Below are 25,756 nucleotides of genomic sequence, written 5' to 3' on the forward strand. Positions count from 1 at the left end.
ACTATTCTTTATGCTTGGGTATTTATCAACGGAAGTTGTAGATATTCATATTTGGGTGTCTCGGAAGGGAACCACGTTGGTTTGAGCATCAGTAGCGATTTTATGCTAGAGCGTCTTCTGTGAGCAAGTGAAAGCATGTCACGATCTCTCCCGTTTCCATCTCATTAACTGTTTCCCCGTTCTATTCATTTTGCTACAGCATTTCTTTGCCCCAGCATCTGTTATCACAATATTTCTCTCTTAGAAAATACTTAGTTATAATTCTATAAACACTATTTATCTTTTATTTGCATTTTTTGGTATTCTTAAGTGCATGCTTAAAGTAACATCCTTAATTCCTGTGGATTTCGACCTTGTTTATACTACAATCGACAAGAATATAGTGTACACTTGCACTTGCATTCACGTCGGTTGTGGGAAAGCAACAATAGGTCGAAAGTCAGACACTCTCAAAGGGGATTTATTCTTTGGGATCAGTACCAACATAGTTTCATTGATAGGCCTCAAGTCCACCCTTAAAACCCCGTCATCCTCCACTGACTTCCTTCCCATTCAACCCACCCATCAATGTGATTTTTAGAGGAAGAGAGAAGATTAAACTTCACATTATCTTGCCACAACAACGCTAGACCACCACTTCTCCCTTGCAGTCCACTGGAAAGCAATTTTGAAACCCAAGCTTGAGTTTAAGAACATGCATTTGTAGTCTGTTTCAGTTTTTTTTTTTTCTGGACCAATAGACAAATCTTCCTCTGTACCTTCTAATTTCCTTTTCCCTATTAGCGGGTTGGATAAATTCAAGTCCATCTCCTTAATCTGGATTCCCCTTTCCTTCCTTTTCCAACCTTGTTTCGGCCTATTACCATCAGTTGGCCCAATATGATCTTTCGACCCACTAACAATGGGATGTGATTCCCCATTTATTGTCGATTTTATAGGCTCGTTGGATCCCTTGAAAATCAAACGTTCTTTTGATTTAATAGTTAAAATTCAATGTCCATTCGATCAGAATCATGTCCATCTTGAATATGAGTCCCCTGATTTTCCACAATTGCCTTGGCCATGTTCTGACCATTAGGAAACGCCATTAATATTAATGAAGGATCCTGATTTTTCGCCTTTGAAGGAGCACTTCCCATAATCGTTTCCGTTACTCCACCCCTTCCTCCGCCGTGCTCCGGTGCTCTAAGCCGGACTCCCTAAAGCCAGGCCGCTCCTCCTCCTACTGCCGCCAAAGGCCTGAGCACATGAAATAAACAATCTCATAGAATATGATCAAGATCCTTAACGCATGATTACAGAAATTCAATATGATGAGTTTTTTGTAGATGTTGTAAATAAAGTCCATTGACGTTATATTTTGTTTGAGGTTTCGCCCGCCAAATTGATTACAAAATAAACATTATTTTGATTTAATCTAAATTAAAACTAAGGTCAAAGACGTATTAGGTACTAGAACCACTTTATTTTCTTATTCCTTCGAAGAAAGTTGATACATCAAATACTTTAGAACTCAACTACAATTTGGAAAGAAGTGAAAATGGGAAACTTAGAAATTTCCTATATAATCATATAGGATCCATTCAAAAACCTATGTTTGTTCAATAAACTTATTCTAAAAGTAGAAGAATAAGAAAAAATCAAACAATTTTAAGGCTCATCACTGCCCAGAATTGCCAGAAGGAATGCCTTGTAGTCTCCTCCTATGTCTCTGGCCACAGCTTTCTCAAGAGATATATTGTTTCTCTTCAGATACAGTTCCATGATCTCCTTCAAATCTTTTTCTGCTCTTGTCACAATCACTCTGCTAAGAGCGTCTTCGTCGATCCCGACCGCATTCATCGCATTTCGCAGAACCTGAAACGCATATATAGAAGGTTTTAGTCGTAGCACAGATATATACATACGAGAGTTGAAGAAAACATTAAGGGTGTAAGTAGGTCGGTTTTTTAAAAGGAAAAATTAAAACTTATGCAAAACCAACATGTTTGAAATCAAACTAGTCAAAATATATTCTAGGCTTGTTTGAATAACCATTTTGTTTTTAGTTTTATAAACAATGCTTACACATCTGGTGCTTTGCTTTTTTGTTATCTACCTTTCATTTTATAACCCAAAATCGATGCTGTGTGGTTTTCCCAGTTGGATTCCCATAACTAAGGTGTCGATGGCCACCCAATACTGTAACTAATGTTCTATGACTCGTCCTCGAAGGGGGAAAGCCCCCATTTGACCACAAGCTCACTGCGCCACTTCACGCCCCACAGAGGAAAGCTCTTTTTTGTTATCTACTTTTTGAGCCAAATTTTAAAATGTTTATGAAATTTGGTTAAAAATTCAAATTTGTATCAGTAAGAATGGTGAAAAGTATATATGAAAGAAATTGAGAAGATAAAAACATAAAACTAAGAACGAAATCCTTTATGAAACAGGATTTTAAGTTTCCAACCAACTAATACTATAGTTCTTGTAAAAATGTAATGTACCTTTGCATAATACTTTTTTGGATCTCTAATGCATCTGATAACAGTTCTTAATGCAGCAAGATACTCATCACCTGGTTCACCCATCAAACCCTAAAGTTCAAAATCAAAACCCACTTGCATTAGTGAGAATCATTAAATGGAAAAAATAAATAATAATACTTGCAGCATAGTTAATTACAACTTCACCCATTTCAAAATACTATCCATGTTTAATACTCACCTGAATTTAATTATGAAAAAAAAAGTCAATGTGACCAGGATAATCAATTGGTTAAGACATATATTCTCGATCAAAAAGGTCGGAGGTCCAAATCATCACCCCCACATATTATTGTACTAAAAAAAGAGTCGGGATGCATTTCTCATCTCGGTTTATATGAAAATGATTTTTTCTTTTCATTTCCTTTTCATGTTTACGAGTTTGTTATTTAAGTATTAATTAGTTAGATTAAACTTAAACTTGATAATACAAGATGTAAATTAAAGAAATTGTCCTTTCTTTAACTACCAATTTACCCTAATTAACACTCAAATTTCTTTGCATTTTTTTAATGGAGGGAAAAGAAATAGTATATCGCATTGATATATAGGATTAAATTACATATTTGGTCTCTAAACTCTCATTCCAGGACAATTGACACTTCTTCAAAGCATTTACATGAACTATCATTTAAGGATCATATTAGTTGGAGGCTAATATGGGACAGTTTCATGCGTTTGGTGGCATAAGCCTTTAAACTGATGTGGTTAAACAACACGAACAAAAATTAAAAGTTTAAAAACCTATTAGATATATATAGAGATAACTCTCTAACCGTTTATAGATCTATTAGAATTCAAAGACTAATAAGTATAACCCTGAAAAGTTTAGAGACCGAGCTTATAATTTAAGGTACATAATTGATTGATACCTTGGTGATAGAAGAGCCATGGATATCTCTATGGTGATTGAAAGTTGCATTGAGCTGTGGCTTACTTCTTGTGCTAAGGACTCTGATAATTTCTTCATGGTTGAAAGCTTTGGCTTTGATTGCATCATGAAGAATGTTTGCTTCAAAATGTGAAGTGCTTTCATCAATCTCATTGCCTTCATATCGGTAGGAACTAACAACTGCCACCAGAAGCTGCAACAATGAAGTTTATATTAAAAGGAAAAAACGTCATTTTTTTATACGTGGGTCGATAATAACGATTGTGTACTTGGTATTCGGTTTTTCGGTTTTGGAAAAGGAATTAAGTCTTTTGATTACCATTGTTTGTTTGTTCGTTTTTTCTTTTTTTAAAAAAATGGCTCATTTGATAACCGTTTTGTTGTTTCGTACTCCACTTTTCTATATCAGTTTTAGAATCTTAGTTACAAAGATTTTAAAAGAAATTAAAAGATCAAATTTTTTTTTTCCAAAACTTTTAGGTGCAGAAAACAACTTAGAATTGATCACTTGGATAAAATAACTTCATTTTTAATTTTCTTATTTAAAATTTTTTTGTTGTTTTAGAAGTAGATAACAAAACAAAGAAATGCACGAGTAGAAATAATGTTTATAAGCCTAATATAAAGAAAAAAAATTATCAAACTTCGTTTACTTGTCTGATATCTCCATTCGTGCAGGAGGAAACATCTTCCTCGAGGGAATGCTTGAACCGAAACCGATATGCACGTTTTACTGCCAAAAGCTCTTCTGCAGACCGAACACACGCTATTTCGATGATGACACGGTAATCAGGTTTCGACGCTTTTAGTACAGCATTCGCTAAAACAGCATCTCTATCAGCAGGATCAAGTGTCCAATGACATATAGCTCTCTACCATACCACCACACACCACATTACATATTCAAATTCATCCATCAAAATTTGTTACAAAACTCAAAGAAGATAATATATAACATCATACGTCTCGTTAATCTGAACGTAAGTCAATTGATCAAGATAATATATATATTTTCGGTCAAACGATCAGAGATTCGAATTTCTACCTCCACATCGTTAACTCGAAAAAGGAAAAAAAAACATTACTCACCTCAAAGTCTCCAGAAAGCTCAGATTTGAGTTGGTTAATGAGATCCTCATTGTAGATTTCTTCATAAGCCAACCTTATAAGCTTCCTTTGAGTTGCATTTCTGTGGCCTAAAATGGAGATTATGGCCTTCTCATCTGTCCCCCAACCTAAAACATAAATAAATCGTTTGTTTTCTCAGGATTTTAAATGATTTCAAATTCTATTTTTACCTTTAAAGAATTTCTAGATTAGAATGTTTGGATTTTACAAGACTCATAGAATGATAAATTAATCATTCGACTCAGCGAAAAAAATTAATTATATTCCTTTCGAATCTTTCCCATTTCAAACAACATAAATAATTTAAAAGCCTATATTAGTAAACATGCAACTTATTTTCTTTTCCTTTTCCACCAAACACTCAAACAGAAAAAAAAAAAAAAAAATTATTAAAAGAATTCATTTCAAATCTTTTCATCCCAAACCAATAGGAATAATTTAAGCTTCTTTCTTGTATTTTGGGTCACATGATTAAATCAAGAGAGGCAATCGAGCATAACTCAATTGGTCCGTCTCTTAGAACCGAAAAAGAAGAGAAATACCTAAACAAGCCTTCTTGATATTCTCTGCATCTTCAACAGGAGAGAAGTCTTTGGGAGCAATTAAAGTGGCCATTTCTTTGTTGCTTTGTTGCTTTGTTGTTGGAGATTTGTCTCAACTTTAGCCACTTTTATAATGCCCAAAAATAATATGCTCAACGGTTGCTGTTTTATATTTTCAACAGTTCCATTGTATTTAATTAAAACGTATTGTTCTATAAATGAAATTTAATCTGCTGGACATTTACTTTGATGTTGGATTTTTAATGACAAGTCCTTAATAAACTGAAGAAAATAATTTATTCATTGCTGAGTTACCTTTCACCTTTTTAAAAGTTGGAGGTGTGAGTTGTCCTGCTTCCTTGTTTGAATTTAGAAGAAATATCATTTTTCATTTTTCATTTTTCACCGTAATCTAAGATTATACCATCCATTAATTAAGTTTTCAAAAGGAAAAATAGATATTGTTTTGAAATTGATAATTTAAACCAAAGTCTAAATGTGAGTTTTGAATGACTTTGGAAAAAGTGTTTTAAGTGAAATCACTTTCTATGTTAACAGTTTTAGAAAGAAAAAAGTAATAATTAAGTGCTTTCTCCTAAAAGCTAGAGTGTTTCTTAGTATTTCTAAAATTTTCATAATCACTTTACAAAATCAAGTGATGGAATATTATGAAAACTTTGAAAGGTATACTTTTATAATAGGTTAGAAAGTGCTTTGTAATCATTTAAACTCACCTAATTCACTTCAAATAATACAAGTTACAATCCAACATAGAAGATGGATTTTAGAATTAGCTATTTTATAAACTCAACATATGGTTCCATAAATATTTTTTAAAAAAAAAAAAAACTTTTTTTAGTACAACAAAGAGGACCGGAATGTTAAAAGCAAATGTACGCCATAAGTAATCTTTACGTCATGAGCAACCAACTAATCAAGATATTACTACCTCCTTAAGCGTCTCTTGTAGGAGGTCACTTTTTCCACCAACCTCATTTTGGGTAAAGGTTAAGGGCAAGGATGGAAACTCTCCATTCCCATCCCCTGCCCATCTCCGTTCCCGACTTAAATGTATATATTTTTTATTATTTAGTTGAAATTTTTAACTTTTAATAGAGATTCCCGAGAGTTAACAATTTAAATAGGAATTTCTTATAAGGGAAATTTAACTCCAATGAGGGTTTGTACATTTCTCCAAAAAGAATGATAAACGTGAAAAATTCACGAGAATATGAAATGAATTAGGCGACAAGGATAAAGATGGAGAAGTCACCCTTATCCCTACTCTATTAACACCCTTAGTCTCTTAATTAATGATCGATAGGAGCATAACTCAACTGATCAAAGCATTACTACTAAAAACCACGTTTCAAAAGCATGCCAAAGCAAAACCAGGTGCCTCACTTCCTTATCAATGATGTTAATGTCTCAAGGTGCTTTTTTTATTATTATTTTCTTGTTTTTAAAAAATTTTATGTAAAGAATTAAAAAATATATATATCTTTAGATCCATTTCATTCCTCATATTTTATGCACCTCAAGCTTAAACTCCAAATAATAACTATTCACCTGGCTTTAAGAATCACTGCCTAAAAGTTAGAGGTTCAAATCTCCCCCATTCGTAAATTAAAAAAAACAATTAACAAAAAAAAAAACTTGAGATTAACAATAATCAATTTCTTCCCATGAAAAAAAAGGCAAATAATATTGAGTACTAACTAGTTGAGGCAAAGGAGCTGCAAATCTATATGAATATCATCTATATCAATTTTCTTCGCATTTCATGTAATATGATAATATCTACAAACAAACTACTAGAGTTTTTATATTTTCATATCTGAAGTAAATCCGGATTCAGAAGTTGAGAGCGAGTCTCATATCTTCACTTGTTTTTCTTAATCTATGAGTGTCCGAATCATCTCAGTCCCAAATCTTCATTGGCTTTGACCTTTAATTTGAGTGCCTTGAACTGACAATGACAAAAGTAACGTCCTCCTATTCAAAACGAAAGCCGAGACTGGCGTAAGCATTCCAAAACACTGTTGTTTACCAAAGATGTTCCAGAGGTTCGTCGAAAGTGCGAGCCTTTTATATCATTGAAATCAAGAACTATCAGCTGCCACATGTTGTCTACATTCCTCTCCATATTAAGAAACACTCTTCCATTTCTGTCTAACCACGAGACGGTTCCCGAAGAGTTCCTCAAACCACTGCCAAATATATTCCAATCCTCTTTCTTGAGTCTTTACTGAAAAAGCATAGCTGTAAAAACATGTTTAAGTCTAAAGAAGAATTGGAGGCTTGAGACTGGAAGTCTGAAAGAAGATGAAAGTCTGATTCAGAGAAGTTCTTACTCTTAAGAGTTGTGAGGTTGAATATAAAAATAACAAAGCACTCGGATCTAACATTACTTTACATCCTTTTTTCCTTTTTGATATTTGTGCTCGTGAGTGTCCGGGCTAGCTTGATAGACCTCAACTAATCTCGCAAAGCAAGGGCTATTACATTTAGTTGCTATGTAAATTTATAGGATTAATGGATTACTGGGCAGGTGGTCACCATGGTTTGAATTCATTCCCTCTAATCACATTTATTTTTTCACTGGCCCCAATCAGACAAAGGTTAACATTACATTACATCTACACATACGAACCTCGTCGTGTAGTCCATGAGTCCATGATGAAATTGAAGTTACTTCAAGATATCAGTAAATGAATTCTGCATCCAACTGTAAAACGTGAATGGTATTGGGAACGGAGAATACAAAGCTGCAGTTATCTACTTGGCTCCAAAACATGCTCAACGGTTTCCACATTTCGGAAACCCGAGCCCATTAGACAAAGCCTTTCAGCCATCTGGTGAAACAGGATTGAAACAGATTTCCAGTAGTGAATATGTGAGATTATGTCTCTTCTTCATTAACTACAAACAGAATAAAAGATAACTATTTCCAAAATGCTGGTCCACTTACAGTTGGGCTGACAGAACTGATCTTTTTAAGTTTTGGCTCATGCCACCAACTCCCTTGGCTCGTTGAATCCTCCCTCTACGAGAACCCCCATCATTTAGTAAGCTCACAAAAGGTTTAAGACCTCAAAACATGGAATTAATTATGAAAAAACATATTGAAGGAGAAAGGGCAAAAAAAAGAAGCATAACAAAAATCTACTGCAGCTCACCAGGTTCAGCATTTGTACTCTGACCGTCCTTTAACGCATCTCTGTTCTTTTCAGCTCCGAGAAAGGACAAAATTTTAGAACAGAAAAAAGTGCAAGCATTTCGCAACTGAATTATACAGGCACGAATGATGAAAATGATCTTTCAGTGGGAGCCTTTCTTCCTAGAACAGACTGGGTCACATCTAACATTTTGTCTCCCTGCTACAAAAAATCCATAACTTTTAGAGAAAGCTTGATCCTACAAGTATTCAAACCAAAAATAGGAGAGAGATTAAATTTTTTTTTGTGGATTTTGGTCTCTGTACTTTTGGCTTTTGTCCATTTTGATCTTTGTACTCTCGAAATGTTTTAGTTCTTGTATTTTCATCTTTGTTCACATAGTTCCTATAATTCCAAAATTATCACTTTTGTCTCGATACTTTTAAAAAGTGAGCATTTTGGTATCTATTTGCGACATCCTAACACAAATTCTATGCCCAACAATATTCCTCTAATACAAGGTTCCAACAATGAAATTTATTGAGTATAATGTTGTGCTGAAATTGTGATAGAAAAAAAAATAAGATAAAAAATAAACAAATAGACAAAAAAATGTCACTTTTCTAAAGTAGATGAACCAAAATGGACAAACCAAAAGGGACATTTTGAAAGTATAAGGACAAAGATGGACAAAAGCATAAATTAACAAAACTAAATGAACATTTTGAAAGTAGAATGATTAGAATGGACAAAAGTCAAACATATAGAGACCAAAGTAGGATTGAAACCTAAAATTTCTCTTAAAAACAAACTCATCTCAAAAGTATAAGGACAAAGATGGACAAAAGCATAAACTACCAAAACTAAATGAACATTTTGAAAGTAGAACGATTAAAATGGACAAAAGTCAAACATATAGAGACCAAAGTAGGATTGAAATCTAAAATTTCTCTTAAAAAACAAACTCATCTCAAAAGTAAAAATTCTTTCTGTCAAGAGAAAAGATAACTCGTAATAGAATCTGAATAGGAATCCAAGCTACGGGTAAACATCTTTAGATTTTGATCATGAAACCAATCCTGACAATACTTTCAAAGAAAATCAGCAAACCAAAAACAATTAGGAAAGTTAATCTCGTGCTTACATTTGATACAAAAGCGCACATTTTCATCACTATTTTTCATTTCCTCCAACAATCTTTCCAAACAGGTTGCTATGAATGGTTGAGTAGCTCAGTCCTCGAGCATTATAATAATTCACCAACCATAAGACCGCAGAATGATTTACCACAATCTCACTCTCACTCATCTTGCTGAGTTTCTCTGCAAAATCAGCCAAGCTTTGAAATAGCATTGACTCGTTAGATACAACCCAGGAAGCCAAGACCGCAGCAGAGAAGCCCTGAAATGGATCGTTGGGTAATAACATGATTGCCCCAACAAGCTCAGGTGATGGTGTATTATAACAGCACAAATTTAGAAGACCTTCGATGGCGATGGCATGCAAGCTTGCATCTAATATGTCTGAGAAGAAAAGTTTCCAAACTAGGCTCTCCAGCTGAAACTTTGAAACTATAAGCTCTGACCTTATCAAGCCCCAGAGTTTATGTTGTTCGAGATGACCCCAATTGAGAGAGCTCTTAACTAAAAGAAAGATGGATTCAGCATCCTTACCAAATACTGAGAATTTCTTTTCAATAATCTCAAACTGCATATTAACAAGATCAGTGTAATCCAACAGGGTAACAAGCAACTTAACAATCTCATCCTTGCATATGCATAAATCTGAGAGATAATCAAATACGCAACGAAATAAGAATTTCACTCTCCTTGCATTCCATTCCACACAGGACATCAAATCAAGATAGAAGACCTTGGTTAAAGATATATCTGCATCTTTGGAAAAAGTATCTTTCGAATAAGCAAGGAAACATCTATAGGCAGAAAAAGCATTTCTTACCAAATTAGCAATCAACATTTTGTCTATTTCAGAAAAAGAGACAATTGTATCTTGAGGGTTTTCTCTCATACCACTCCTGAAAGAAAAGTACCCATTCAGATGGAACAGCAATAACTGGGTCTTCGAATCAATTTCTCCACCATCACTGTTCTCAATCACTTCATTGCCTGTAAAACCTGCCTTGTTTGCCTCATAAGCCAGACGAGATACATAAGATAACAATCGTGCCCCCACAGGGAAAGCATTCCTCAAACAAAATAAAAGCAATTCGTGCATATTTTTTTCTTGATGAAAGATGAATGTACGGATTATTAAGGCAGTGGCAGATCCTATTTCATCATCATAGCTTGGATTATTTGGAAGTAATTCAACAGAAGAAAATAGTTTATACCCACTCAACTCATAGGTATTTACTATTCTGGAAGACAATATTTCAGTGCTTATTGAACTGCTAGCTCGTTCATTGTCATAAAGCGAGAGAAATAGAGCTAGAAGTTCTTCCAGAATTTTGAGTCCCATTTTACTGGACTTTCTAGTAACATCTCCAAGATTTTTCACCAAAATCTCTACATTGTCACATTGTTGTACGTCTGTAACAACTGAATGATGAGAGGAAGATACATCGACCAGAATAGGAACAGAAGCACCAACTGATGTATCATTTCCATTGGCTACAATGCAGCTAGGTTGGCTTTCAGGATATATCATGCCAGTTTCTGCACAAGATTTACTCGAAGAAGACAGGGGCTTCACAGAGTGATCAGGTCCACCATATAATTCCAATTCCTTTGGAAATTGTACCTTCCTACCTGATGAAATTATCCTAAGCCTGTCTCGCAATAAAGGAGAAAGGCCGTCAAAAGAAGTCAGAGTGTCCAATGAGGAAATTACTCCTTTCTCAGTAAGTGCAGTAAAAGCTGAAGAGACGGCCAAAGTTATTTTATCCTTCCTTTCCACATCATAGTTGTCCACAAGAAGGAATAAAAATTCAAGAAGAGTGTGAACCATATCAATATATCTAGGTATAGAATATACCATTAACAGCATTGCAGGCTCAATGTTCATAATCTTGTCAGTTCGATCATCGAAGAAAAGCCAATCATAAAAGAGAGCAAGCTTTGCATTGGCTTCAATATAATGCTTCCTACAACATTTCAAAAGCCATCCTATAACAGCCCATCTTGGAATAATAGGAGACTGAATGACTTCATTTGGAGGATGATGTGCACAACATATAAACCTAACAATGTCACAAATGACAGTTTCCCTCTCAGACCCATGTAGAAACTTCTTGGCAAACCACACCTGGTAGCGGTTTTGAGAGCCCAGCTTCACATTTGTCATTAAAAACCGCAGTTGGGCCTCCATCTCTGGGGAAATACGAAGCAAAAAGTATCGACTTGGTGTTCTAGTGTAGTAAACTTTTGAAATATCCAAAAACGCTGGAGTTCTAAAGTTGCTTGGCTCTAATAACAAGTCTTTCCATACAGCCCTAAATTCAGGTACATAAACTAGATCTTGTAAGAGTCTAATAAAATCTCTCCCAATCTTCAAACAAAAATTAAATTCCTCCCTAATTACTTTAATGCAAAATTCAACCTCCAATTGCTTCAGAGACTCCAATTTTGGACCTGATAATCTGCAGTGATCTGCCAATAACCGTAGAAAGGTATATAATGCACTCGGTATAACCTCTGGTAATTCTTCCAGTAAACAACTCCACTTGTTCAAAAATAGACTCACCAATTCAAAACACAACCATAAATTCCCTTCACCAAAATCCCCACCAACAATTTGCCTCAACATGGATAGCAGAACACCATCAACACCTACAGCACATACATCTATCATTTCCTCAATTACCCAAAATATCTGACTCTTTGCTGAATCAATGAGTTTAACATATAGTTCGTGAACAACCTTCCGAAGCAGATAAACAATCAGACCATAACCATCAGTGACGATTGCATGCAAATGCTTAATATGAGTTTTAGCAAAGACTGGTTCACATAAAATCCCATAGAGAATAGCCCGATTCAGCTCCAAGTATTCTTGTGGATCTGGAATCTTTAAGCAAAATGGAGGTCTTAACTTTGGTTCAAGAAGCTGGAAAGCTTGTCTCAAAGAGAACTCAAAATCGTTTTCAGCTTCATATGAAGCCACGTAAATGAGTTTGGAAACCATCTATTTGATAAAAGAGTGATGAGGAAAGAAAAAAGGGAGCCACGAATAGACCTATCAGTAGAGCAGCTGACAAATGGTGACTCAGCCTGTTGCTTGAGTAATTAGAGATTGAGCAACTAGTTTGGAAAAGAAACATAGAACTCATGCATCCAAAATTGAGCAAATAGTTCGTAAGTCTTACTAATCAACTCCACTAGCAACCGACTTGGAAGGTAACAATATGAATAAGAGGTTTCTAGTACAAGAAATTGTTTTGACTACATTTAACGGCTACACAACCACCTTTTCTTCATGCTTGAAGATTCTTTACAAATTTGAATGGTGTAGAACATTACTATAAGTTTTCTCGCAGTTAAGTAGATGTTCGTCCCATTATTCAAATCATTCCTCAGACAATCTTGAGTTGTAGGCTTGCTCTTCCTAGACCAAACGAGAAGGCATTGCAGGAAACATTACAACAACGTGGCCGAAATTACAAATTACATTCACAAGAATCATCGGCGAGATATAGCTCCACAGTCGCAAATCATACCAGAAGGAACCAATATTTCCAACCGAATCCGAAATTCCATCCAATTGTATATTTTGTAAAAGCTAACTATTATAAACCAAAACCAGGCATCAAATCTGTCAAAATTGTAAGTATTCAATTTTGATAATTGATAAAGATGAACGGAACAAAAAAAAAAAACACTATCAAGACGGAAACAAAATCTGAAAACTCACTCGAATCAAAATCCAGAAGGAACGCCGGCGGCGACGGCACCGGTGGAGGCGTGAGATGAGATGAGAGAGTGAGCAGCGGAATTGGAATTTTGATTACATTAGAAATTGATTGGAAAATTGGACGCATTTCTCAATTAAGACTATTATGAAATGTGTCCCTCCCTTCATTTTCATGTTTGGTAAATATTTGCTGCCGTCACCGTCCTATGCTATACCTCCTACTTATAATTTTCATTTCACCCTCTTTTTTTCATTCGAATCTCATATTCTCTCTCATTCTCCCCCTTCTCATAGAGACCACCGTATTTTCTTTCCTTTTGTATACAGTAGAGGAGGGGTGTTGCATTATCCATGTGATTATCGGGAGCTTATTGTAGTTTGAGTATAGAGTATCAGGCTCAGGTGTACTTGATCCTTTAAATCGATGCCCTCGTAATTGGACTCAGTGCACTCAAGGTTTGCTGATTTTCATTAACCCAGTTCATGTGGCTTGAATGGAATTTGGACGTGTGGCACCTTAGATTTACTCGATAATCGTTTTAACTTAAACCTTAAGGTAGGGACTTTATTTAGATTTCGATCTATACTTTTAAAAATTCCAATTTGATTCATATAATTTGGGCTTAATTCCAATTTAACCTTTACATGGTAGATAATTCTCATTAGTGCTCCATAAATCTTATTATACCAACTCAAAAATCTATTTATTTCCTTATATTTTTTTATTTAGCTCAGAATATTACTACAATAAATGAGAGAGTGGACGATTTTAACCTCCAATCTCTACTAAATAAATAAATGTTATTTAGTTCTTGTTGCCACTCAGTCATAAACTTTAATATAACCAACAAAAAAAAAGTGTCAAGTGTCAATATGACGAGATTTTAACCTCCAATCTCTACGAAATAAATAAATGTTAATTTAGCTCTTGTTGGCATTCAGTCATAAACTTTAATATAACAAAAAAAAAAGTGTCAAAGTGTCAATATGACAAGAACAGAGACAATTTATAAAATTTAACTAATAGTAAAGATCGTCAAAGTAAGCATGCAATAATTGACGTATATTTCCAATCATGAGCTTATGAGTTCGATCTCCCACCCCAACACGTTGTACTAAAAAAACGTTGTACTAAAAAAACTAATAGTAAAGATCAAATTAAAACTTTTGAAATCATATCATATTGAAACTAACACTATAAGGTCCATAATGTTATTTGTTTACCATAAATTTCTGAAATTGAAATCAGAAACATATTAATGTCATGTACCAAAATGGTCTGAAATTGAAATAAGAATCAAATATATGATAACTAATAGAATAATTATTTTTTATTTATAGCTAATTACATTAACTAAAAAGTGTGCTAATATTATTTTACGGGAGGAATGAGATTACCCATTTTATGAGGGTTAAATTACAAAAAAAAAATAAAAAATAAAGAACTAAATACTGTCATTTGTTTAAGAAATATTCATATCCTTTCAAAAGTTTCAATACTACCATCCTTTTATAAATGTTGTTGAAAAAATATTCGTTAATATTTTGAACGAAAAGTTGAGGTTGCAGAACCTAGAACAACATAGTAATTAACGTGGAATCTTTGGATTACGTTTGAAAAGAGAAGAAATTTACCTCTCTTTTTGAAGGGGACTATGACAAAAATAAGTACACAATAAAGAAGCAAACTTTGTTGATAATGTAACAATAAGACTTTTAAGACAAAATTATGACTTATATGTTAGATCAACTTTTATATTAATTGTCACATCGTTTCAATTTTGTGGTCAACTTTTCGTTTAAATTATTGATAGATGTTTATTTTGCCAACTAAAGCATTAACAATGAGGATGAGAGTTCGATCTCCACCCCACATGTTGTATTAAAAATATATATATATTGTTGCTACAATTTTTGGAAAGCTGGTCGGACCGAGAGTTAGTTCACCGAACCGACCACTGAATGATCAAGGAGAGGTTGGGTATAGCTAAGAGAAGCTGAGACCCGATAGGTTGTGAATAGGGGAAGGACGAGATCTTGTTGTTTGGAAGACCGAGACAGTTGATAGTCTTTACGAGATCTTGGTATGTGAAGTTGAGACGAAAGCGACCTACAAAAAGAGAAGGTGAGTGGTTGTCGGCATGGTGCCGGCCTACCACACTCTGATGCTTAAGTTAGTATATAAGCTTAGGAGGAGGGAAGTAATGAGTGGCTTGAGAAAGAATGGTGTGCCTTGAAGGATTGCATCTCTTACAAATTTAGAGGGTAAGGGTCGTGTATTGAGCCACATCAAAGGTGGGCAACACTATTGCATGGGTTGCGTCTGTGTTGAGCTGTGCTATGAGCTGGTCGTGCTAAAGCGCTGCAGCGCTATTTTAGCGTACAGCTGCACTATAATAGTGTAGAGGACACTATTGCGCGTGATCGGCCATGTGCTTAGTTGCACTATTTGGGTGCCTTGCCGCTTTATACGTCGGTTGTGCGTAGAAGGTCCTAAACATTGAAACTATTTAACAAACTTGCAACCGCTAGTTTTGTATTTGGGAAATTGGCATAGATAACCCCAAAAAGTTTCTCGTTTGCTCAATTGACCTCAATTAAAAAATTTGACTCAACTGACCCAATTTAATATTTGGAATAGAATATTGAAGAGTTAAATTACTATTTTAGCCTCAATCTGGAATGCAAGTAAAGTCGCAAACAAATTAACACGAAAGGAAACAAAAGGGCAGGTTCGACCGTGGTTTTGACCATGGTTATTGTTACCTTGACCGTGGGCTTGGTTTGACCTTGGTTAGTAGGAGCGTAACATGAATTTTTTGCTTGACCACGGCCGTGAATAATAGTACCCTGGTCGTGGTGTTCATGAAAGATAACTAATGGGCTAGGTTGGACCGTGTTTAAATTGTTTGCTTGACCACGGCCATGAAAATAGTACCACAGTCATGGTGTTCATGAAAGGCAACTAATGGGCTAGGTTGGACCGTGGTTGATTTTTTTACTTGACCACGGTCGTGAACAATAGTACCCTAGCCGTGGTGTTCATGAAAGATAACTAATGGGCTAGGTTGGACCGTGTTTAAATTGTTTGCTTGACCACGGCCATGAAAATAGTACCACGGTCGTGGTGTTCATGAAAGGCAACTAATGGGCTAGGTTGGACCGTGGTTGATTTTTTTGATTGACCACGGTCGTGAAAATAGTACCCCGGCCGTGGTGTTCATGAAAGACAATTAATGGGCTAGGTTGGACCGTGGTTAAATTTGTTGCTTGACCAGAGCCATGAAAAATAGTACCACGGCTGTGGTGTTCATGAAAGACAACTAATGGGCTAGGTTTGACCGTGGTTAAATTGTTTGCTTGACCACGGCCATGAAAAATAGTACCACGACCGTTAATTTCATGACCATTATACCCCTCCGTTCAAATTCAAACTGTTCGTATCCTCTCATTCCATCTTCTTTTCTGTTCTTTCGTTTTCGTTTTCGTTTTCGCCCATTCGATTTACGCTCCTTCAATTTCCTCACTTTCACTCTCTACTAGTCAATATCATGCTCCGAATCACTTTCCATATCTGAAACTTCGAGGTTGGAACATTTTATTTCGTATTTGCGTCCCTTTTATGGCAAGAAAATAAGTTTTTTGTTCTTATATTTGCGGTTTTTTTTGTTATTCGTCCATTCATTCCTTCCATGGCAGCCTATTTAGTATTTTCGGTACTTGTAGGGCTCGAATCGGCGTTTTTTGTTTATGACTTGCGTTTGTGGTGGAAATTTTGATTTAGGGCTTTAGGGTTTCTGTTTTCGGTTGTGTTTTGTGGGTTGATGTTTTATGTTGCGTTTGTAAGCATTGTGTGGGTTTTTTGCGTGGAAGAAGGAAGGTTTAAGGGTTTAGAAATTTTTGTTGAACCACGGTCGTGATAGAGAAATTGGTTCTGGGCAAATTAATGGACGCATTAACGACCGTGGTTCAGCAAAAATTTCATAAACCGATTAATACCTCCCTCAATTAGATGCAGTTTACGCTCTGTCCAAATTCACGGTAGTACCATGGCCATGGTCGTGACCTTGAAATTTGATAGAATTAGATGCCTTCTTCAATTTGCACTACCTAGGCCATAGTAAGCCCGTGAATTTGGATAGATTATGTGTTTGTTTGGGTTTTCATCTGTTCCTTTCTTTGTTTGGGTTCTGGCTTGCTGAATAATAATTTATGTATATATTCTATTTTTATTTTGGGTTTATAAAATGAAGATGGTACCTAAGATTCCTCCCTCTAGCTATCGTTCAGCCAATTTGACTTGTCTATCCCACATAGGGAGCACGGTAAAGGCTATTAAGAGTAAACTCGCTATTAAGAGTAAACTAACCCCTAGGCAACTTAGTATGTTTAGGAAGACCATTTTCTACCATTTTCTAGACGTAGAGCTCGTACTTAATAGGTCACTTATACATAACATGTTGCTTAGGGAGTTGGAGAATAGTAGAGCAGACGTAATTACCATGGACGTGCTTGGTAATAGAGTATCTTTTGAATTTAATGAATTTTGTCTAATAACGGGCTTAAAATATAGTAGGCGGCCGATTCGTAAGGACACGTCTCCTACGAGGCTTAGGAAGCTGTACTTCGATGACAAAGTCGATATCTTACTAAATGAGTTCGAGGCGAAGTATATGGTGATGCGGTTCGAGGATGACATTGATGCCGTTAAGATATCAATGTTATTATTCGTGGAGCTTGTCTTGTTTGGGAGGGATAGGACGTTGAAGTTGGATAATAGCCTCTTAGAGTCGTGGATGACCTAGAGGTGTGCTGTAATTATGACTGGGCTGAGATGTCTTTTGAAAAGACTATAAGCAGTTGAAGCGTGCCCTGACGAAGAAGGGGAGAGATGGGGGGCTGAGGAAGACATATAGTCTGTACGGTTTCCCCTGGGCATTCCAAGTATTTGCAGTGATTGTTTTAGTTTTACTTTATATTATATTCTGTTCATTTTATGTGATGCTGTCATACGTGTTGTTGATACAGGTTTGAGGATACGAAACAATATCCTGTTTGACCAGTCGGGTTGCGCATCCTATAAAACCGGATGCTGTCTCACGCATACTTAAGTGGAAGTGTGGACATTCACCTGCGTGGGTTGTCATGGAGAAGGAAATATTCCAGTCCACATCGATAAGATCATTTACTAGTACATCAATATGATATTTTTTTTCATATACATGCTTGTACAATTATGTTTTGTGTACAGGCTAAAGTGGCTATCAGACTTTTCGCAACGGAAGCGGAGGAGAGGTTCATGGAAAGAGAATTTGAGCCATCATCCAGTGACGACTTAGGGCCATGAAATGGAAGGTCGTGACGCGTAGCACGATGCCACCCATGCTGATCCTGATGTCCCAACCATGGATATAGATGTGAGAGGTAAGAGGAAGACGAAGAGTGCGAAGAAGCATTGCTGCAAATGCATGTCTGGCTTGAGAATTTTGACTGAGCAGGTGGCCACCATGGATACGCGGCTTGCGAATGTGGAACAAGTAGTCATTTGTATAGACGATCGCGTCGCTGGCATGGAAGGTGATTTGAAGAGCATTCGAAAGTTCTTGCGTCGGCTAGTCAAGGTGCGTACTCCATTAATGCTTTCTAGTCCATCTATATGGTATGTGCTCTGACATTATGCTTGCATACAGGGAATACCAGTTGATACTTTGGTTCTTCAAAAGAACAATGCTGGACATGGAGATGACACCGGTGATGGAGATTCTGTAGGACCAGTTGGTGGTAGCAAGAGTCCGACGAAGGACAAGGACGAACAACGCGACGATCAAAATGAGGCTGACCAAGACAACTTCGCAATGGAAGCTGAGCATATCGACCGAGGAGGTGAGGTTGCGGACGTGTTGAATGCACTGGAAGCTACGTAAGTGTCTTGAGATGTTGTTGGGACTTCGAAAGAAAGGGAAATGGTGGAAACGAAACATTCCAACGTTTCGGAAACAGTCCCACCGACACCGAATTTAGTAGCTGGTGTGGCGCAGCCAACTATCGAACATCTGCAGGAGGTACCAGTCCCACAGACACCCGAGGTAAGTACGAATTATAGTGATCCTTTGTATTTCACTTAGTAACTACAGTTTGATTTAGTAATTATAATGTTTTATAGGACCGAGTGTTCGATGACTTTTCGGACACCGAATCGGATGAGCTCCTCGACGTCCATTCACAGCCCCCAGAGACCTGATCCGACGTGGCACAACCATTCACATGACGTACGCGTTCTATCCCAGCCATTTCATCCTCTTCTACCTCGTCGGGATGAACGGAAGAGGAAAACACCATGGAAGCTTCGTGGGTCCTTTGAAGTTAAGGTTAGAGGTAAACGAAAGAAGGTCATGGTTTACAATCCCGTCGCCGAGATCCCGAAGGAACAAGACTCCAAATTTCAAAGAAGACATGCTACACAAACCGAGGCAAGCAATGGTTTCGAGATATTCTAACACAAAAAAAATGGTGTTCGTGCGAGGTACGACTGCTTTCCATGCTTGAATTTGGATATATTAATGTTCCTACCTTCATTACGTTGTTGTTGGTCTTTACAGGTAGTCAATTCGTTAGTCATGTTCATGCGTAAGAAGCTCGAACTGCGACCAGACTTATGTCATTGCAAGTTCACCACCGGGGACCAAATACTTGCGGTAAGCTTTAAATACCAATAACCTGAATATATATATATATATATATATATTCTCCTTTTATTGAATTGTCGTTCTTGTTCTCAAAACTTCCTCATATGTAGGGATGGTGTCTATGTCTGCATGCAATCTCATAACGTCGTTGCTTCAAGGGTTGCAACAGACTATGATTGGGAGGGAAGAGCGAACACTCTGCTCAACTACATCGATGGTACTCACTCGGACTACGAGCAACTCTGGATGGATGTCGATGTTGTTTATCTACCGTACAATATCGGTGAAGTGCACTGGGTAATGATATGTTTTGACTTTGACGAGGGTGAGCTCATCGTGTGGGACTCCTTCATGTCCATGACACCACTATCTAAGTTGGAAGAGGACCTGAAGCCGATGATAACTATTATCTCGGCACTGATCTACAGGGCTGATGTTCAGCTAAACAAACCGAATATACCACTCACACCATGGCGCATCCGTAGAGTCGTATCAACATCCCAATAGAACACAGACGGTGATTGTGGTATATTTTGTGTTAAATTTTTTGAGTATGATGCGACTGGCTCTAGCTTTGATACCTTAACACAGTCTAGGATGTCATTCTTTAGGCGGCAATTTGCTGTTCAGCTTTGAGCGAACAAATCTATCATATGAATCATTTGTAATAGTTAAATATTATTTTTGTATATTTCAACGTTGTTATTTTTTGAATCGTATACAGTTAGATGCATTTTTTCTGTACTTGAATGTTGTTCATATACTGGATTTGGAACTGTTAACATAAAAAGAGGCACAGGTGATGACAAACAACTTGAGTAAGAAGTTGTTCAAAAAAATGCAGGACCCACGACCAAAATATTCATAATTCACGGCATGGTGTCAATAATTCAAGGTCGTGATGAGGAAATTCACGACCATGATGGAGAGAATTGAAGGTTGTGGTAGAGATAATTCATGGCCTTTTTCAAGAATTCATGGCTGTGTTTGCGAAATTAAAGGCCGTGGTGTTACGAATTCATGGCCGTGGTTTTGAAATTAAAGGCTGCGATGTTGATAATTCATGGTCGTGGTTCAGAAATTAAGCGTCGTGCTGCTGAATTTCCACGACTTTCGTTTATCTGATACATAACCACGGTCGTGATTGATAAACTCACGGCCGTTAAATTGTCCAGAAAATGGGTAGTTATTCATCATAAGTATGACCACGAGCGTGTATATATATATTTCAACCGATTTAGTCTGCAAAGTAGTGTTTTACATGTCTCCATTTGTGTGTAATAGAAAAAAGTATAACATTTGCCGAAATACGGTTAATGGTTCAGTTAATGTTTTATATGTCTCCATCTGCAGTTCTAAGTGGTTGGTATCATGTTTTTCTATTATGACCCATGTTGCCACATCGACCGCATTTGTGGACTTGGCGGGTCTCCCCAGCAGATGGAATTCGTATAGTTTGATGTCGGCCAATACGCGGAACATATCTGGGCGACTCCACTTTACGGTCGACGAAGTCATCAGGTAATATCCAATCATCCTCATCGCGAAGAGGGTACACAGGTTCGGCATATGCGTTAATGAGAGTTTGAAGAGTATATGTAGGTGAGCATAGTGTGTACCTGTTCACGTTCCGATAGGTGGTCGCTGCAATAGCGTGGGAGCAAGGAAGCTGAAAGTAGTCAAACTCTTTACATCCATAGATCATTGCATTTAAATTCACACGCACCCTTTTTAGTCCATTGCTAAGTTCCAACTCGTGATGGTCAATGGGTATGGTGGAATGAGTACGAGATAGGTTCTCTACAGTCCGCATCTTATTCTCACCATAGTCAGTGAGAATAGTTTCGCGACTGGATGCGTAGGTTCGCTTTCGTAAAACTAGCGCTGTAAGAGTGCACAAGCATGTTCCAAAAGTGCAGTGACTGGCAAATAACGTGCATGGACAAGGACTTAATTCATCGACTCCACAATATTTGATGTCATCTGGTCATACCTCAAACCCGGTTGAAATGCACGAGTCCATTTTTCAAAACCAATTCCTTCCAAGTATCGCTGGACCTCTGGAAATCCTGCTAGTTGGGAGAAATAGTATATGAACTCTAATTTTCGACAGGCCTTTGCCGCTAATATGAACATTTCTTGCATGACATCATCCTTGAACTTGTCCTTCAGGTTAGTAGACAAGTGCTGCATGTATATTCCATGAGCAGCTTGTGGAAAGACCTGCCTAGCAGATTTCGTAATGCACACATGTCGATCAGATACGTATAATAACCCATCGACCTCTCCAATACATGTCTTGACCATGTTCAGAAACCAAGTCTAGGATTGATCACTCTCTTGATCGACAATTCCAAAGGCAAGAGGATATATTTGATTGTTGCCATCAACAGAAGAAGTAATAAGAATAACACCTTTATATTTACCCTTGAGATGTGCACCATCTATCACCAGCACTGGGCGGATACAACTGGAAAACCCTCTAATACAGCAACCGAGGGCCATGAACGTGTACTTAAAAAACTTATCTTCCTCCAGCTCCACTTCAAAAACAGTGCCTGCGTTAACAGCCTGCCATGCCTTTTCATATCTAATGTTCACCCCATAATTCTTTCGCATGTCGTTAATAATGTCCTTAGGTCTGTACTAACGGCTGACATCCTCCAAATTGGACTTCAATAACTGACCAACCACCCAACTCCGAGCTTGCCTATGGTCATGGTTCAGTACTTCACATTTGCACTTGTGAACATCATTAAACTTCGAAATGATGAATGAGTCACCACCTCGGATAATCTTTGCACGCAAACCTCATTTGCAACCTTGTTCGGTACACCCAACGGTATACAATGTCTTCGTCGATTTTTTAACCTTAAATTCAAAATTCAGCTTTATAGCTAACACAGACAGCTTGAAGTGTAGTTCTTCCTTCGAACGGAAAATACCCTTAACAACAATTTCACCTACGAAGTCGGACCCATTGCCAGTTATGATATTCTGCATCAGACGTGAAACAACTTCTTCAACTGTTTGATAAGGTACATTCCCACTCACTGTATGAGACTCGTGAACATGTTGACCTTCATCCTCATAATGGTCGTCAAGCACATCCTCGGTATGATATTCATCCTCCTCCCCATTATCATATCCATTCCCACCATCGTCCTCAACCCCATCCTCTGTACAATATTCGTCATAATCATACTCATCATCCCGTTGAAATTTGTACTCAACCTCATTCTCGTACAGTTGACCATAATATGGACATTCGTCGTCGCCTAGGTTACATGGGACAACGTTATCGGCCAATGGTGTAATCTGTGGGACAAATGAGAGGAACCGACATCATCCAGAGGAGAGTCAATAGAAATACAACGGCTGAAACATGGATCATTCTGTCCTGGGTAGTATTGGAATGAAGACGATGTATGGGTTTCGAAAAAATTATTTCCTCTCCTGCTCCCACTACCATATGATGTTTTAGGTACGACGGTTACGTACAAGGGTACTTGTGACGGATCGAGAAGGTCATTCAAATAAAATCTCAAACTGCTGTCATCAAATATCAGATAGTTCAGGACTTCGTACCGAAAATCAAATCAATATACATATTGTACAATATATAAGATCAAATTGGTCAGGATCAATTCTAGTAAGCATGTGCAAGACACTTACTAGGTTGACATATGTTATCGTTTCATCAACATCTAGCCCACCCATGACGCCACCTTCGTACACCGTACCAACTTCGTTCTACTTGCCACCGTAGATCACAAATAGTCTACGCATCCTGCATGGATAATAATAATAACACACAAGTAATTAGTAATCAAAGTCACCACGACCGTGTTAGTTTCAGACATGACCATAATATAATGCACAAACACGGGAGGGGGGCACATAATCGAACATTAGAAGACCACGGCCGAGGGAACATACAACCACGACCCTTAATCGAACATTAGAGGACCACGACCGAGGCAACAATGTCACAACGACCATGAAACAGACAATAAGCACCACAACCGAGGTAATTTGCAACCACGGCCATGAATCCAACGAGAGTGAAAAATGATACCACGGCCATTAATCAGACGATAAAGAACCACAACCGAGGGAACTTGCAACCACGGCCAATTGAAGGGATGTGAATCCCGGAGCGGAAGCAGACCGTTGTTCGTGAAATTTGGGAAACAAAAACACAATGCACAAGAAGGAAAAACAGGGGAAAACTTTACCTTTGAAGAACGTTCGGTTTCCACCCGAACACCACCACCGTGTCTTCCTCGCTATCCTCTTGGGTCTCGAGAGCGTGCTTATGGGAGCACCGATTTGGAATGTGAGGGAGAGTTGAGGGAGAGAGCTTGATTGAGAGAAAAAATCAAGAAGTTCTTCGTTGGGGCCTTTTTTCTGTTGCAAAACACTTCTGCAAAAAAACTACTCCCCACGTCATAACTGCCCCCATTCCCCTGCAATTAAGCTGGGGAGTGTTAATATTAATATTAATATTAATAATTAATATATATAATTAATTAATTAATCATATTAATTAATAAATGTTAATTAATTATTAATCAAATTAATAAATAATTAATATGTATATATATATCAAATAAATAATTAATAACCCTTAATTATTTATCACATAAATAGAATCATATTCTATTGTATTTCTCTCGTATAACCTATAGTTCTAATGTACATCTTATGCACATTATTTTTTATCTATAGTCTTAATATGAATCTTATTCATATTAATTTTATTTGAATCTCATTCAAATAATTTCTCTCATAATATATAGTTTTAATTTAGAATTAACTATATATTATAATGTATCAATATACATATAATCCCTTACGAAATTTGAACAGTTAAAATAGTTCAAATTCTTCCAAAACTTGATCCTCGTTTTACCCGTTATGAGCTAGCAAGGGGACCTAATGGACCTACAGATCCGAAGCTCCAACGATACGAGATTAATCGGTAAAACTCATTTACCGAGTTAATCAACATTCGTTAACTACGGGTCATTCCACTAAAGACCCGTAGTTGCACTCTTCTCACTGTAGAATGTTTTCGTGTCCAAATGACGAGTCAATCTTTCACGAGTACTCGTAACTCAAGTTGGGTCAAATTACCGTTTTACCCATGAGTTACATCTTACTCCTTAAATACCACTGCTCCTCTAATGAACAACCCGGTTATGGTCCGACTAATAACCGGAAGTCCCTCTCGGGCCAATGAGAGGGTGAGACCCTTTGTTCAAGTCCCGGAGTCAGCATTTAAGAGAACACTCATCTACTCCCCTAAATTCGGAAAGGAGTGAATTCCATCTTGTGAAGTTATGTTCCCAGCTCCCCACTCCGTCTCGTCTTCAAAATGGTAGGAATATTGAGTGGGCAACTCGGGCCACTCTCACCCATACAGATCAAAGGACGAGCCCTTACGGGTAGGAGTCCATAACTCACTCAGGATTGAGAATGAGTTGTCTGGTCATCCTAAGAAACAACAATCTATTAGTTAACGGTGTTACATCTAAAGATTGGCTATTTCGTGGTTCGGTCTTATACAAACTCATTGTATAGGATACCCCCACTCGCATGTCTCCACACGAACAACCTGGATCGAGTCGTCTGTAACCTTTACATAGTGGGCCGTATCCATAGTGTTGCCAAGATAAGGTACCCAGCCTTATCCATATACTATAGACCCTTCAGGTTATTCACGGGACATTATCCACTTGTATATCAAGGTATATCAAATATATACCTCGTATATCAGGGGTATATCAAATATATACCCAGTACATATACTGTCCCGGTTACACTAAAATAACCTCGGATGTTTAGTTTATTGGATTTTGGACAATGCAATGCTATGAATTCAACAACAAATTTATTGAATAAAATTGTATTGAATATATATTTGTTTTTACAAAATACAAACTACAAGTTT

General features: G+C 37.1%; 3 protein-coding genes across 12 annotated transcripts; all 3 read right to left on the reverse strand.

Moving 5' to 3' along the window:
• Positions 1–1,450: 1,450 nt before the first annotated feature.
• On the reverse strand, positions 1,451–5,179 carry ANNAT8 (annexin 8). Its single transcript, XM_022293284.2, has 6 exons — positions 5,088–5,179; positions 4,507–4,652; positions 4,071–4,289; positions 3,398–3,610; positions 2,487–2,576; positions 1,451–1,857 (listed from the first exon to the last, which is right to left on the reverse strand). The coding sequence occupies exons 1-6, from the start codon at positions 5,158–5,160 to the stop codon at positions 1,651–1,653; spliced, it is 948 nt and encodes a 315-aa protein (XP_022148976.1). The 5' UTR covers positions 5,161–5,179; the 3' UTR covers positions 1,451–1,650.
• A 1,653-nt stretch (positions 5,180–6,832) lies between these two features.
• On the reverse strand, positions 6,833–13,430 carry EMB2739 (embryo defective 2739). 10 transcript variants are annotated; one of them, XM_088125921.1, is made up of 7 exons: positions 13,115–13,429; positions 9,390–13,015; positions 8,267–8,464; positions 8,059–8,133; positions 7,741–7,942; positions 7,442–7,565; positions 6,833–7,349 (listed from the first exon to the last, which is right to left on the reverse strand). In XM_088125921.1, the coding sequence occupies exon 2, from the start codon at positions 12,386–12,388 to the stop codon at positions 9,419–9,421; it is 2,970 nt and encodes a 989-aa protein (XP_087982047.1). In that variant the 5' UTR covers positions 12,389–13,015; positions 13,115–13,429; the 3' UTR covers positions 6,833–7,349; positions 7,442–7,565; positions 7,741–7,942; positions 8,059–8,133; positions 8,267–8,464; positions 9,390–9,418. The 10 variants fall into 10 exon arrangements, 9 of the variants coding, with proteins under 9 accessions (XP_087982047.1, XP_022148928.1, XP_087982048.1 ...); XM_022293236.2 differs by lacking the exon at positions 7,442–7,565 and having other exon boundaries at positions 6,833–7,297; XM_088125922.1 differs by lacking the exon at positions 7,442–7,565 and having other exon boundaries at positions 6,833–7,335.
• Positions 13,431–21,169: 7,739 nt separating this feature from the next.
• LOC111017466 (uncharacterized) lies at positions 21,170–22,107 on the reverse strand. The gene is made up of 2 exons (XM_022293223.1): positions 21,794–22,107; positions 21,170–21,722 (listed from the first exon to the last, which is right to left on the reverse strand). Exons 1-2 carry the CDS (start codon positions 22,105–22,107, stop codon positions 21,170–21,172), a joined length of 867 nt encoding a protein of 288 aa, XP_022148915.1.
• Between the last annotated feature and the right edge of the window lie 3,649 nt (positions 22,108–25,756).

This window comes from Momordica charantia (assembly GCF_013281855.1).
Source record: "Momordica charantia cultivar OHB3-1 chromosome 6 unlocalized genomic scaffold, Mcharantia_2.0 BLBB01000006.1, whole genome shotgun sequence".
Taxonomy (NCBI): Eukaryota; Viridiplantae; Streptophyta; class Magnoliopsida; order Cucurbitales; family Cucurbitaceae; genus Momordica; species Momordica charantia.